At 40.7% G+C, this 16,214-nt stretch overlaps 1 protein-coding gene across 1 annotated transcript in view; it reads right to left on the bottom strand.

The window, feature by feature from the left end:
• Positions 1-11,645: 11,645 nt before the first annotated feature.
• TRAF3 (TNF receptor associated factor 3) overlaps positions 11,646-16,214 on the bottom strand; it is a 29,864-nt gene continuing 25,295 nt past the window's right edge. Inside the window, exons 9-10 of the mRNA XM_054400326.1 lie at positions 13,383-13,557; positions 11,646-12,217 (exon numbers count right to left, since the gene is read on the bottom strand). Coding sequence (XP_054256301.1) covers positions 11,646-12,217; positions 13,383-13,557 — 747 coding nt within the window. The remainder of the gene's footprint in view (positions 12,218-13,382; positions 13,558-16,214) is intronic.

Below are 16,214 nucleotides of genomic sequence, written 5' to 3'. Positions count from 1 at the left end.
CGTCCTACAATTGCATCTCTTCGCACTGCTTAAACCCGTTGCAGCTGGCAACACAAGGGCCATCTCCTCTCACACAAGCCTTCAGTCCTGGCACTTTGCAGTTGGAAAGGGAGCCCCACACTGAACCCATCGGCATGAAATGCTGACAGTTGTGAGCTGGGTGATCACCCCCAACTCACACACACTCCCTGCAGGCGTACAACCAGCCAACCCACAACAGCGCTGTCCCCAGACAGTCATTAAGCACGTGAAAAAAATCATTCTGTGATAACTGCATTATGTCCCATGGCCTCACAGAGGGCAGAGGCGTGCCACAACCAGCTGGCTCCAACTCCCTGCAAGCCAAAGCTACATCTGCCGCTGCGCACTATCCTGCTCTTGGGACACACGGACAGGCAGAGCTGTACCCAGGCACATAGTGTTTGCCAGTCTTCTTGGCACAGTGCCTCATGTTTGGACATGAAGCTAACCATAAATAACTGGGGAGAAGCACCCTGTCAGATGCACAGCCCATTGAGCTGTTACATCTCATGGCTGCTTCAAAGCAGGCAGCTTCAAGTAGTGATAGAGGGAGCAGAATAAGCCCCTGCTTGGGAGTTCCTTTTATTTCAGAAAATACTAGTCTCAGGTGCAACAGTGCAACCTATAGTGCCGCATCTGATCCCTGATGGCAGAGGAGCTGTGTGCACTGCCAGGAGAGGCACAGCACCGTGCCAGGGCTGCTCAGGAGCTAAAGCTGAACATTCAGTCAGCCCATAGAGTTAAGCCGTCTCTGGGACTCCATGCCAATTCATCAAGAGGAACCTGTCCAGCACTTACAGGCCTCCTGCAGCCACAGTCACCTTCTCCCAGGAGCAGCAAGGCAGGAGAAGAACAAGGACTTCCTGCTGAGTATGGCTGTTAGAAATAGCCACATAGCTGCATCTGCATGGGTGTGTGGTTCTGAGCAACTAGGCCTGTTTCCCAAGTCCTGAGCCCACAGCCTACTAGACACTTTGATCCAGCTAACTTCATCCAGACTTGTGTAAGATTTCTTTTTATCCTCACAGGATTGACTTCCACCACTATCTACACCTGGGACAACTGCTGAAGAAGGAATGGCTGGAGGCAGGTTCATACCTCATCAGCACTCCTACTGACTGGTGGCACAGGGTATAGAATCACAGAATTGTTTAGTTTGGAAAAGACCTTGAAGATCATTGATTCTAACCATTAACCTAGCACAACCAACACCACCACTAATCCATGTCCCTGAACACCACATCTATACATCTTTTCAATACTGTTAGGGATGGGGACTCCACCACTTCCCTGAGCAGCATCTTCCAATGCTTCACAACCCTTTTGGTGAATAAATTTTTTATAATGTCCTATCTAAACCTTCCCTGGCACAGCTTGAGACAACTCCCTTTTGTCCTATTGCTTGTTAGTTGGGAAAAGAGACTAACCCTCACCTTACTACAATAACTTTTCAGATAGTTGTGGAGAGGGGAAAGGTCTCCCCTCATCCTCCTCTTCAGACTGAACAGCCCAGTTCCCTCAGCTGCTCCTCATAGAACTTGTGCTCTAGACCCTTCACCAGCTTCATTGGCCTTCTCTGGACATGCTCCAGCAACTCTATGAATTTCTTGCAGCAAGGGGCCTAAAACCAAACATAGTATTCAAGGTGTGACCTCACCAGTGCTGAGTAAAGGGGGACAATGATTTCTCTGGTCCTGCTGGCCACACTGTTCCTGTTCCAGGCCAGGGTGCTGCTGGCCTTCTTGGCCACCTAGGCACACTGCTGGCTCATGTTCAGATGGCTGTTGATCAACACCCCCAGGTCCTTTTCTGCCTGCCAGTTTTCCTGTCACTCTTCCTCATGCCTGCAGCATGGCACAGGATTGTTGTGACCCAAGAGCAGAATGTGGCACTTGGTGTGGTTGAATCTCATACAGCTGGCCTCAGCCCATCAATGCAGACTGCTCAGATCCTGTCTCCTAGGTAGAGCCTCTGAGCCCTCAGGGAGATCAACATTCCTGCCCAACTTGAAGTCATATGCTGAAACAGATGCCATTTTTACCAGCCAGGGATGATTCAAATAATCTCCTCTATGGGAGCTTCTGTGTTGCCACAAAGAAGCCATTGAGTGTTCCTAACAAGGTCTGCAAACAACTCCTGCCTCTAATCAGCACAGTGATGCTCTCAAAACACATGTTTCCACAGCTGCAGCTGAAGTGGCCAAACACTACTTAATCCAATTTGCAACCTACAAGGTAGAAGTCAGACCCCAGCATCTTTTCTGTGCTTGCCAGCATGGGCAGTAGGAATTTGGCTCCCAGCTTGGGCCAATTCCCTGTTCTTTGGAGCCTATACATGAGACTGTGCAACAGGGTCCAGTGTTCACCACTTCCAGAGGCCACCCCAAAGTTGCAGAGCCTAGGTGGCCTCACCCTCAAGTGCCATGTTCACTGGAGGGCAGGGAAGACACTTGGGTTATTGCCTCTCTTGGCCACCAAGGACAAGCTGGACAGCAATAGCCTTCAGGGCTTGACCCAAATATGCAGGAAGGAACCACACAACTGACTTACAGAAAACCTATCAACCTCTTCTGCCACTTGTTTTGACCACCAGATATTTCCTTCGTTACTTGAACAGTTCCAGGACTCAGCCACATCAAAGCAAGCTATCACCAAGAGCTGGAGACAGATCCATCTGCTGGACCGTGAAGTTTTTGGAAGTGCTTCTCCTTACCAGGCAAACCCAAGGCTTGAAAAACTGGAAAACTTCAAAGAAATTAAAAAAAAAAAGACCCTGCAATTCTTGCAAGAGATGGCCCTAGCAGCAGGTCCAGGCTTAGGCAACTTACGTGTCTGCACTCTCCATAGACCAGGGGAGCTCCTCTTTCCACATTCACCAACTTCTCTGCTCTCCCTGAGGTGGCACTCTGTTTCCATTCAATGTATCCCCTGCAGGGTGAAAGCACAGTACTAAAGCTGCCAGTCACCTTCGATGACCTATGGTGAAGAAGAAACCGTCTATGCTCATTCGTGCCAGGAATGGCATCGGGTAGCATTTCAACTGATTCATTGCTGGGGAAGGAGCAAGGAAGTGAACTGGTGTTCGCCTTCATATTTAAAGCAATTTGTTTCCTCTCCACACTGTAAGGACACCTCAGGTCTGAGTAGCATCAAGCAAAAAAATATGGAAGGAGGAACAGCTCAAGGGACAACAAAAGCTGCTCTTCCATAAGAGGGCTTTGCTTGAAGGTAACCCATTTCCTTAATACAAGGAAATTGACTGTCTTTTCACACTCCACAGTGAGATTTGAAGAGCTTTAGGCCGCACAGCCTGGAGTGCTGGTGGTGGAAGTACAGGTGGGCAGTGTGATGAGCAGGGCAGGAGAAGCCAGAGTATTCAGTCACTTACCAGTGACTGCTCTCAGCAGGAGAAGGGAATGTCCACCATGGCGCATCCTGCGTGCAGTGAGGATGGCATTTCTTAGCCACCCTTCCCTCTCTCTGTGCCCACCTTCCTGTACTTGCTTTTCTCTGCTGTCCCCATTTCATCAAGAAAAAGCACTCAGCCATCCAGCACTTTTAGACTATCTGCTGCAAATACCAGTATCAGCTGGCTGGGTTGTGCTCACATTCCAGTGCTGGCAGTGGCTTTTGCTGAGACACTGCAGTCTTGACTCGAATAGGCAGGACATTCCAACACACACCCATGCAGTGATGTTAAAGAGGGGAAATAAGAATTTCAGTAAGAAGGAGGTGGAAGGAAAGAAATGTGAGGACAGACAGATCAGCATTGTGCTCAGCAGAAGTGATATGCTTCACATACCACCCCAGGGATCAGGGTTTCCATCACTAGGCCGAATCTGAAATGTAGTGAAAACATTATTGCTTCACTTGTTTCAAAACAATGTGATGCTTTTCCAGACTGCACCATGTTCATGATTTCAAAGACATGCATTTCTCAGTTGAGAGGAGCCACTAATGCCACTGGAGAAGAAAGAAAATTTTTTAAATTACCTCTGTCAGACATTCAAACCACTCTGTCTCTCCTTACCCACACCTCTTTGGGAAAGCAGTGTACCACAAATGCACAAAAAGCCATTTCAATTATTTCTACTCTATTTGCACAAGGACTCTTGACATTGATGTTAGGACGAACACCATTACTCGGTTTATTCTAGCGGAGTTATCACATGAAAAACAGAACTCTGATAAAAGTTATGGCAAATTTCCTGTGAAGAGGAAGGGAAGCACCACAATAAAGGTCCATCAGGTGCATAAGCATAAAGTACTGAACAGCCAACATACAGGGGGCTCAGAGAAGAGAAAAGAAGCGCCTTGGCCATTTGCAGGTCAGCAGTCATTCAAATTCAACACACTGAGGTTTTTTAAAAAATATTATTTCCTACTTAGATTTATTTTTCCTTTAATAACACAGTTTAGCATTTCAGAGTTTGGCATTCTACACTCTTACACACTGTCCTTGTTTATTAGCATTTAAAACACAAAAAGACATAGCAAGACCTCCAAACACAAATAAATACAAAAACACAATATACAATAAACTGAAATACAACATATAATAATGCTACTGGGAAATTAAGACATGTTGCTAATTCTTTTATTATTATTATTATTATTATTTTAACAACATGGTTATTGCTGAGCAATCAGTTATACATATTAAAGTTGTTTTTGCCCCTTAAAAGGACGAGAACCACTGGTTACCAGATCACTTGCACTGTATCCTTACAGCTATTGATAATTAAGACAGGCAGAATATACACAATCAAATGAGGTTGGCCTTCTTTGGTCTTTGTTTTTGATCATAATACTGAACACAAGTGTACTGTTCACTGAAGAGTATGAAATTAAAGAAATGGATACACAAGTTTCAAACACGTTAATTTGTACATTATTCTCAATCACTGATGTCTTTTCTATAGATATTTCTTACAGAATTTCTTGGAAACAAATGTCAGCTTTAGTTTTCCCAATTATGATGTTGTTCCATGCATCTTAAAGGTTATCCTACTTGTCTAAGAGAAATAGACCTACGTTCAATCCATCATCTCCTAATGGGGTATTTTTCACAGCTCTCTAGTCACAAATCATTGGAGTTTTATACCTTGTAGAAATAAATCCTGAACTTCCCCTGTTGGATTTTTTTGATAAAACTAAAGAAAAAAACCAAAACAACCAACCAAACAACCAATCAAAACCCCCAAACAACAGCTATAAGGACAACAAAACAGGCGAATCACATGATGCATCAGCAACAATGGAAGCTTGTACCTTTCCATTCTACAAGTACAGATTATACAACTCTCTGCCAGTGATGCAGGTCATAGTTGGAAGATGTGTCCTTTCAGATGCGAGCTATATTCAAATCCAAAGCTCAGAACACTATGTGAGAAAATGACCTTTACGAATGATAATGCTGGTTTATCTCAGTAACCCTTAGACAGAGTCAAATTTTATCACTACGCATCCCACTGCCAGCAATGGAGCGTGTGAACACCGGCATCACTAAGAAGTTAAAAAGTCCTTGCAGAACTGGCAACCAAATTAAAAGCTTAGTTCCAGAGGACTAGAAACACGAACACCACACAGAGACAACAAACCCTTCCCTAGATGGATAGGATAGTAAGCCACAGAGTTGAGATCCAGATTTGAATTCTACATCAAGCCTGGGACGTTTGGATCCAGGATTTTGGTTCAGGTGCTCCTCTGTGAAATTTACAACTTATTTGAACCCTAAGGAACTAATCCTAACTTGGAGGGAACAAATATAAATGATCACAGCCTAGTATCTACACTAACATCATGAAATGGAAGACAGAAGCTGCAGTCTTGACCATAAATTAGAAAAAAAAAAAGGAATAGTCAGATTCCTTACATGTTATGTTTCTCTACTTTTCTCAATGTTAAGAGGATGTCCCTGAATCAGCAGTCCAAAGTTTTCCACAACCTTCCTATCTCGTGCTTGTCAGCAAAGCTGGATTAAGAGGCAGGAAAGAACAATTAAGCCCTCCATATTTTGCTTTAAAGAAAAAGGGAGAAAGGTTCTCAAGAAATGGTCAGTCACAGTACACACTGGTAGAACAAAGATGAAGCCACTTCACTTCAGAATGGCATTCTCCAGCCTCAGTTAAGAGGAGCATCAAGTGAGCCTTACTTTGTTGGGTAATTCTGAACATATACAGCAGGACACACACTTACTGCTGTTACACCAACACATTGAGCTGGCCTTCCACTCTGCAGGCCGTGCAAAACACCACCAAGTAGTGAGTAACATCTGGACTACCATACGTGTAGAACCCCAATCACGACAGCTTGTATGTTTAATTCTAGCCCTTACTGTCCTGATGTGGGTCTTTCAGGTATGCCAACTTGTTTTGGGGACAAATGTATTAAAACCTACTGACCTGAAGATAACACTTGGGAACTGGAACCACTCATTCAGTCCTGTCTCCAGGAGATTCCTCCTTTTGTAACTCTGGGCAAGTCACTTCACATCTCATCCTTGATTTCCTTTGTCCAGAAAAGCACTCGCTATAAGAAGAACATGTTTGCAGATGCAAAGTGCCTCCTTCAGTGTACAATGCACTAAAAACTACTCTCAGACAGACTGAATTCCCAAACAAATAGTTTTTATTGCAGTAGCTATAATTTCTAGGTCAACCAGAATATAGAGGTATTGACTGAACAGGAAGAGGTCCAGTTGCTTTTTATCACCTTTTTCCCCAAATTAAATAATTTGTTATTAACAAGTTGCCCGTAACGATGTTTGTTTAAAATACAAGAATCTTCAAATTAGCAGAGCACATGGAAGGACCTCTCTCCTAGGTGACATTCCAAGGTCTTCAGAAAGGCTAGACAAACTGTTTCATTAGCTATATACAGGTTTTCAAAACTGGAAGATGTGAACCCAAAGCTTGCCCTTATCCATGATCTTCCCTTAGCAGCAGTAAGTTATATTTGCACCAACTGATCAAGTATAACTTGAAGGAAAGGGTTTTGTTTCACCACTTCTATGTAAAGAAAAGACTTTGCATATATATGTGCATGTATGTCTGTGTGTATGTGTCTGTACCTACATACATATGAGTAAGTTACAGAGCAACAACTAAGAGACTAGGTATGCAACCCAAACATTCCCCCCCCCTCACCTATTTGTATATTTGCATAGTTAAATCATATCAAGGCATCAATACTGCAGTCACATTTTTCACTCTTCCACGCAGGCAACTTTTCTATTTACTCCCTATATGCTTCTCTGTCTTGGACCAAACAGCACCAGTGTTTTAAAAATTAAACAAAACAGAAACCCAGCATTGTTGGCGAAATGCCTATTCCACGTGATGGAATACAGATACAAATAGGTGGTAGCTTTTAAACTTCACCTCAATGAGCCATTAACTGTGGCAAACTGAGAAACACAAGTGATACAATCACAACCTGACATTCATGGGTTCAATATGTAAATTACAACTAACATAAATCTCTATCACCTTTGCATTTGAGAAATTCACCAGGCACAGAAACAGGTACATATCTTCAACTTTCCTTTGCAAAATAGGAACACCCATGGGAAAAGGAAATCATCTGTATTTTGTAAGAAAGCTAGTATGTTACCCACAATTTTCTTTTTCCATCAAAATTATGACACTCCTCATCTGTTTTTCCTATTGCACATTCTCTCTGTGAAGAACGTTTACAGTATAAAGCTGAAATCAACATTGCATATTGTAAGTCAGCAGTTGAAGGTGTACCATATAGACAGTAACTGAAACAAGACCCTTTTAATTAGACCAGAGAAGCAATGCAGACATGGTCATGCATCAAAATCGCAGGCTGGTCTTTAAATACCCAAATAGTTTCATCCTGTTTAGAATTCAAGACTTTCTAGGTAACAGAGACACTCATGCTGTGCTGAAGAGCATACAAAAGGGGCAACATCTGGATTGCCACGCACTGTAATCTCTCTAGAGAAAGCTGGAATCAGAAAAGCTTGTACATAACTTGGATCGTTATGGTTAAGAAAGAATACCAGCAAGAGACTTCAGATGTGCACTGCTAAGAATTACTAAGCAGAAGAATAAAAGGTTCCACTGAAGAAATTCTGTTCAAACTCTCTGGGAGCCCCTTGCAAAAATGGCATGCCAAAGGAGTTAGCCAAGATTTAGGAGTATCTGTAGGGGCAGACTGTTGCCCCATAATTCACTTTAAACAGTCCCTAGAAAACTTTGGATATCTGGGTCAGGAACACAGAAAAGAGGATAAAGGGCATTTTGATGATGAGAGAAGTTAAGTAATTTAAAGTGTTGAGTAAAGCACCAGGTATCTTTTCCTTTCAATTTAAAGAACAGAGAATATACAGTGGCCTTGTTTTCACAAAATGCTACATACTCCTTGCTGGAAAGCAGAGAAAACCGATTTCTATGTACACAGTAAGAACTCTACAGAGAGGGCTCGAGAGTTCTGCAGAGAAAGGAGTGTTACAGTCAAGGCTTCAGGTATTCCACAGCAGGCGGTGTCTACGTTTGTGTAGCAAGATCTTGGATTTCACAGTACGCAGGGTTGGCAAACTGGAAATTCTCTGGCAGCTTCATGTAGTTTTAAAAAATAAGTGCAGTAGGCCTCCGTTTTATTAACTGTGATAAAAAGCACATAGGCAAAAATATTTTCATATTGATAGCACATTACTGCATTATAAAAGCTGCCCAAATGAAGCTGAAGATTCTGGCAGCTGGTGCTTTTGGCACTTGGGAGATGTGGAAAGCAGCATAGAGATCTGTGAAATATAACAGTGATGGATGTTTTTGCTACAGTGATTGGCATTAATATAGTTAGCAGTGTTCATATTTAAACTTCTCTAGGAAGTTTCTGAGTCAATATCCCACTAAGAGGAGATATTCAGATCTCTTAAAGCTACTCGTTTAGGCTGTGTGCAGACTCAGGAAGACTTCCCCATTAGTTTACACTTTTTGCATGTTTCAAAGTCCTCTCTTTCAACCACAAAGGCTGGAAACACTTTTTTCATCCTCTTTAAAAGAGCCTGGATTTAGAAGCACAATTCTGTCACAGGAGTTGGAAATGGTAGTCAAAAAACTGCAGAATATGCCGGGCCCTGCTTATACTAGAAACCTCCTCCAAGTACCAGATTGAAACAGGATATCAATTGTTTTGAGATGGCCAAACGGTTTCATTTAAGTTTGTAAGACATGCATTAGCAATGGGAGGAGAGTCCTTTGGACATTTCCACTTGGGAATCCTGTTTTCAGTAAAATTCTGTGATGCACAAACACAAAAGCTCAGCTGCCCACATTCACAATTATTAAAATGACACAAGTTGAGCGAACCTTCGCCCTAAAGCATAAGTGATGGGTTTGCTTACACAGCCTGCATAAAACTGCAAGTGCCATACAATTATATCTAAAGATACACAGTTGCAGGTATATCTATAGATATTTATCTCTTGTGCAGAACATCCTCCTTCTGTGCTAGAAATTCAATGCTAGCACATGCCTCCATATTTGAGCTTGCACCTGTTGACAGCTATGTACCATAAAGGGAGTACAGTACCTGGACAACGGAAGGCAAGAAAAGGAAGACAAGTTGCTGCTGACGGTAGCGACAGTCAGCAGCAGGCAGTATTCTAGCAGGTGCCTGGAAAACCCATGAAGACCACTTAGCATGCATTCTATATTCATAAATACTTCTTGCAGGCACTGTGGGTGAAGGCACAGCCAAAAAAGACAATGGCAAAGACAAGCTGAAATACAAAGGCATGAATTCAACTGCACCTTAAGATGAAAATTGTGACTATGCCTGGAAAAGCAGAAAACTGATACAAGCTGACATTAAAGGCTGAGATGCAATGTTTTATTTCAAGCCTACAAAGGCTAAAAACAGTAGTGCAAGTCCGCTCCGCTAAAGCGGCTCTTGGATTTTAAAGAGCACCAGAGTGCTATGTCTCTAGACTTGCTTGTCACAGGCTGTTAAACAGAAGCAGATGAACACAGCAGGTTGCAATCAGCATGTTTCAGGGCAAGCAAATGCTTTCCACTGCAGTTCAGGCTGTTATAAGAAAGAAGCCCATGCATTCCCAGTTAGGATACTCATCCGCTATGAGAAGCTGTCATGAGCAGATACATTCACAGCCCCAGAGAGTTCTCAGATGGGTCTGTTTCAAGTGATGCCACCACTACAACCACAGGCATTAGAGAAGAAATTTTGCCTGCCTTCACAGTGGCCATGGAGACTGTCTAGTCCAAGCTCCATAGGAGCACTGGGCATAATGTTTTGGCACCTGAATAAGATGGATTTCTCCATAGCCAAGCCACAGAAGCTCCAGAAGACAAACGGGCTTTGGCTTCCATTTTGTACATTGCAAGGTACCCAAGGGCTCTGAAGACAAGGCTAAACATTATGCCTGAAGTTCAATTAAACTACCACTTCAGATATCAGAATTAATCTGAATAAAAAGCTATGGTTCATAAGCAGCACAGCACATCTAAGGCACATGTATGCATGCAAGCGACCATCACTATATTAAGACATTGCTAATTTGTCCTTAAGAAGCAATGGCTGCTAGTACAGAACAAACATATAGGCTTTTTTCAGCACTAATCCTCCTCCCCAATACTGAAAAGACTATATATTGCTGACAGCATAATGTGCAACATATATAGCTTGGTTGGAAAGCATGGGGCAGAACTTTAAAAAATGTACAGGATTCCGTTTAGAACTCCAAAGTTCAACAAATGCCCTATTTTAGGGTGAAAACAATTATAAATCTGATAATGATGCACAGCATCCATGAGTGATTTTTCCTTAATTTTGAAATAGTGTCATTAACTACGACATATATTGTAGGTTTACATTTCTAAAGAGAAATAACAGAATTGAGTATTTTTTTTTCCTATCACAAGTGATAACCAGTGTTTGATATCTTCTATTTTCTTCCAAGAAATATCAGTCTATCAACAGTTTTAAAATAAAATGTTTTCTTGTAACAATAGAACTTTAAATAAAAATATGATTTTGATTCGGATACTTTTGAGAAGACATGGATACTTCTCCAAGATCTTCTGACAAAGTAATTATTAAAACAGAGACCAGATGAGGCCTTAAAAAGACAATATACTATATTTCAGACAAGATTGCACCTCAGTTTTTCAAATAATATAATTGTAACATTACTTCATCATTTCTTCTCTTAACATGCTGACAATTTCCAGCTAGCCCACGTGTGAAATTTTTTTCTTTTTGTATTCTAGCTCAAAGAAATAAAAGTCAGTAATTTATTCAGCACATAATGTATATGTCTTTTCACCTCCAATTGACCAGATCATTAATAAGTTAAAAAAAAAAATCCCCTCTGACCATAATCATTATCCTTAGGAGGGATAAGTGATTCTTCAGAGTTTAAGTGTTGCTAGTTCTATTAAAAAATATACCATGGTATGATTTATTAATGTGTTGCTACTTTTGCAATTGGACCCTATGCAGTTATGCCTTCAAACTCTTCCATCTGTTCCACAAGGTGGTTCTGTGAGCTTTAGGACCTCCGATTGAAGACAAACTGATATAAAACCCCCAAACGGAGTTGTCTTCTCTGTAATCTGCCTCCCCAGTTGTATGTCAGGGGTCTGGTAGATCCGATGTATCCACTATGACTTTAATAAAAATAGTATCATCTTTAATATACGTTCCATTCTCTAGAACAGTTTGAGCCACAAAGACTGGGCAGCCAGATGCAATGTTCATTTCTCCAGTTGGCTTCTTGAAACTGCTGCTGTTTGGATCTGGCTTGAAAGCATCTCCTAAGTGGCGTCGAGATGGCCCCTGATCCATCAGCATGAGAGTCACTTTCTGTTTGAACGGCCAGGGAAGCAACGCATCGTATTCTCCACGCATTATGACAAAAAACAGTGACAAGTGCGTCCCCTTTCCCATGCCGTCTCCGTTAAGGTAAACTCTGGCACACATCTTGTAGCCAAAGTATCCAGTGTAAAAGGGTTGGCTGTACAAGGACAGAGTCTTCCCCATGACTGCCTCTTGCTTCCGACGTTTGTAATCTCGAATTTTCCAAATTAATACTCCATTGTAACTGGCAGTTTCTAACACCTGGAATCGGAGGTCCATATCAGCCAGCCGAATATCGTGAACACTCAGCATCTGGTCATGTCTGCTCAGCTGTGTCTCTAGTAGGCCTGTAGGAATACAGAAAGACAAGGGCAAGGAAAGTAGTTTTTCCTAAAGACTGTAAAAAAAAAAAATCAACGGCCAATGCTACTATTGCATACGAAAACACTATCCTCCTCAAAAGCCAAAGAGCACTTGTTCACCGATGAAGCCATTTCCACAGACAACAGTTTGCAAGCCAGCATGGGATAGGTTACATGGGATTTTTACAAACATGAGTCTTAATCACACATACAGTAAAAATAAAATATTTAGATTATCTAACATAAATTTTGTCTGGTCACTAAACAATAACTACAGAGGGTTCCATTTTTTGGGAAGAGAGTTTTGAAGCATTATCTGTGGATTGCTATTAGCAGTGAAAACCTTGGAAGTAGTTGTGCATCCTACATAATCCCTCCGAAATTCACGATGCGTCACTGATCACTCAATAGTCTTCTGAGACACTGCCTGTCTCAAAACTATAGCGCTGTGACCATGTCTAAAGCTAATCATAAAAGAACAGAAAATTCAAGGTCAGCTCTATGTTATGTGGTCTTTTACTTCGTTTGGAGGGAGGACTGTTTTTAACGTCCCCGTTCCCTCACACAGAAACTCTGTCTTTGGACACTGGCAAAACTGGCCAACATACAAGACTGAGAAGCAGTAATGCATGTTTGTTTTATACACATCTACTTAAATACTCTTTGTCCTAATCATTGAAACACTACACATGATGATCTACACTATCTTGCTGAACTCCAGTTTTCACTGTATTCAGCAAGCACAACAATAACTTTATTCTCAAATAGATCTCACAGGTGGTTTCAGGTGGGTACTGTTGATTCATTCATGGGGGACAAGAGTAATACAAGAGATTTGTACTAAGACTACATTGAAAGAAGCTGCTGAATGCTATTAGCTGTCAAAGACCAACTGAGAAGCTATTTGTAATGAACTAACACTGTAACCAAGGCAAGGGTCAAGAAAACAAATTAAAAGACAAGATTCAATCCTCCACAAACAGCGTAGAAGCAATATCACAATATCAAAGGGATTATGAAGTTTCTTACTAAAATATCAGAAGAATCAGCATCATCAATGCTTCCACATAAAAAACACAATGGAAATGTCATTCTGAGGACATTCCTCACAACACTGCTAACTACTTCAGTCCACTGTGCTTACACTTACTTGTATTTCGAGCTCCTTGCCCCGCAGTTTTATCAACACTTTCCAGCTCAGTCACTCTGTTCTGGAGGGATTCTACACTGCTCTTCATGCTGTCAGCCTCCTCCCAGTTTTGTCGGAAGGGACGGATTTCTTTGTCCAGCTCCTTCAGTTTCTCTGCTTGACTGTCTATTACTCGCTTTATAAAACAATAAATGGTAACTTAGAATAACAAAAAGTGTTTAATTTGCATAAATTAAGATTATCTATCAACAAGAAGATGCATCTCCAATATAAACTGGTTTCACTTATATAAAATATTTTAATAACATAACAATAGCAATAAAAATAAAAATACCTATAACAATACTTTAATAACATAATATTACAGGCTGATATTTGTTTGGTTTCATGTTAAGAGTACTTAAGCAACAAAGTACGGGCACAACAATTTATCAGTGGATCAAGTGATTGCTCATGGGCATATGTTTATTACTGGGTAATAGCAAATAACTTGCCCCCCTAGCAAAACATCAATTACTCTTTCACACATGGAGCAGGACTATATACATGTGCAGATAAAGTGGTATTAGCAAGCTTCAATCTCAAATAAATCACTTATCAGAGCCTAAGTTACTAAGTGCCCATAACCATAGCAGAAGCCCTCACGACTGTACGCAACACTATCACTTCTGTCCCCATAAGCACTTTTAAAATCTCCACCCTTACTTCCTAAATTGAAACTATGCATCCTGAAGGTGCTTGCTTGTTGAGTCTTTTTTTAGCAAAACAAAGCGAAACAAAAAAAACCCAGTTGATTTTGGAAAGGTATGAAATATAATACTAAAAAAAAAAAAAGAAAAGTTGGTATTCTCTGGAAGAGGAACATGGCAAGCACCTCAGTATATTACAAATATAAAGAAGAACACATTTCCCAGTCTACCTCAAACCTGATGCAGGAAATACATCGCACTTCACAGCATCACAGCTAATTTGGACTAGCAGGAATTTTAGCCAGAACCCCATTATCAGTTGTGAAGTTCAAATCATAACACAAATATTTCAGACAAGAACTACTTTTGCTACCACCTACAGTTAAATTCCAAATCTAACTTTAGAGTTAATCATCATATAGTGCCAAGGTGTAAAAATTATTTTTCACCTCTTAGAAAAAAAAGTAGCAGTTGAGTACAAACCAATAAAATAAAGTTATTTTGCATTAGCCACGTGGATTTAACATTCCCAACTGATGGGGAAAATCCTTCAGCCTCAAGCAACCTTCATTTCCCTTTTTAGGCACCTGCTTTTAATCATGTGGTTTCAGTCATACTGAAAGTCTGTAATGATTAATTAAGGCTGTCAATTTGATAAGTCGGCTAGCAAAATAGTTTTCTAAGAGTATTTTATTTTGCTGTTTCTCGAAGCATTGCATAATCTAACATATTTGAAGTGGAACTATTTCTATGTCGGAGTTTTAAAATAAGCTTTTATCTCACTTGCAAAATTACAATTTTGTGAAGGAAAGCTGTGTACTGAATCATAAATGCAGGTGTACGGTCCTTTTAAATAGATGAAGCAACTTGCCTGGATGTATTAATCATCAGCTACCAACATAGTCACTGTCTCTTGAACTGATGGTCATCAGAAAATAAAATAGGGAAGGGCCATTAGCTGTACAGGAAAAGGAAACAACACCAAGGAATGGCCTGAATTGTTTTAAGAGCAGAGCCACAAGATTTGGCCATTAGTTCACAGTTAACGTGTAAAAGTAAATTTAAAGTGTGACCCACTCTACTCACACAAAACAAACTCTCCAAGGCAAGAGCAACAAACATGGTCATGGGTTTGTACAGTGCCTCACACAGAGACACTCTAATTTCCAACTGAGACCTCTTGGCATTAACAAAGTACCAAACAAAACAAATAAACACATTCTTATATAAACTACAAAAGTGGTAAAGATGCAGAAGAATTGCAAACTATTCTTTTGGGAGAAGTTTACTGCAAGATTTTATTAGAAATCAACTTCTCTTCATCAACCTCTGTGCAGCATTCTACCTTTGTAAATACACAACCAATACTGTTTTCGAGCTGCTTCTACTACACATGGGCAAACACGTAGTATTTTATCTCCCATACCTCTTCATGAGGATTCAAGATACAAAATAATTGGAAATAGAGTTGTATGCCGTTTTTAAAAAGCAAGCAGATCTCCATCTTTTTACCCTACAGGGAGTCAACCGCCCTCCTGCTGCAAGATACCAATGTACTAAATCTGAATTTAATGCAGCAGTAGAGAATTTCACTCTAATTACTCCATTATAAAGCACACAGATGTCTCACACTGTACTCATAAATTTTCAAGTAGACATCAATTTTCTGCATGCACTTTTTATTCCAGCAACTGACCTCTCCAGATCATTAATCCAGAGTTATATGCCTGCAAACTGTTAAGGACTTTTCTTGACGTTAGTTTTCATCTAGGTTCTGTTTGGTATTTCTAATAAACCATTTCAAGAATTTTAGCACTATTATTACTAAAAGAATTTAGAAAGTGTCACGTAGAACTGAAGAATATTTGCAATTCTTTCTCTTTCAGATGCTCCTAATGGATCTTTTCATTGCAGTTGATAAAGGAAAACTGAAAAGCTATAGAATACACTAGAAAATGAACCAAAGGTACTACAATCTCCCCTTTTGAAAGAATGTATTACAAATCAAATAATTTTATATTCATAAGGTCATTTTTTTCTTTCGCCTTTAAGTACCTCACGTCCACATTCAGTGTAAGACTTGACTTACTAATAAGCATCCATATACTCAGGTGGACTGGATATTACTTGATGTCAAAGTCCC

This window comes from Indicator indicator, chromosome 4 (genome assembly GCF_027791375.1).
Source record: "Indicator indicator isolate 239-I01 chromosome 4, UM_Iind_1.1, whole genome shotgun sequence".
NCBI classification, from domain to species: Eukaryota; Metazoa; Chordata; class Aves; order Piciformes; family Indicatoridae; genus Indicator; species Indicator indicator.
This window is presented reverse-complemented; position numbering and strand designations above follow the sequence as displayed.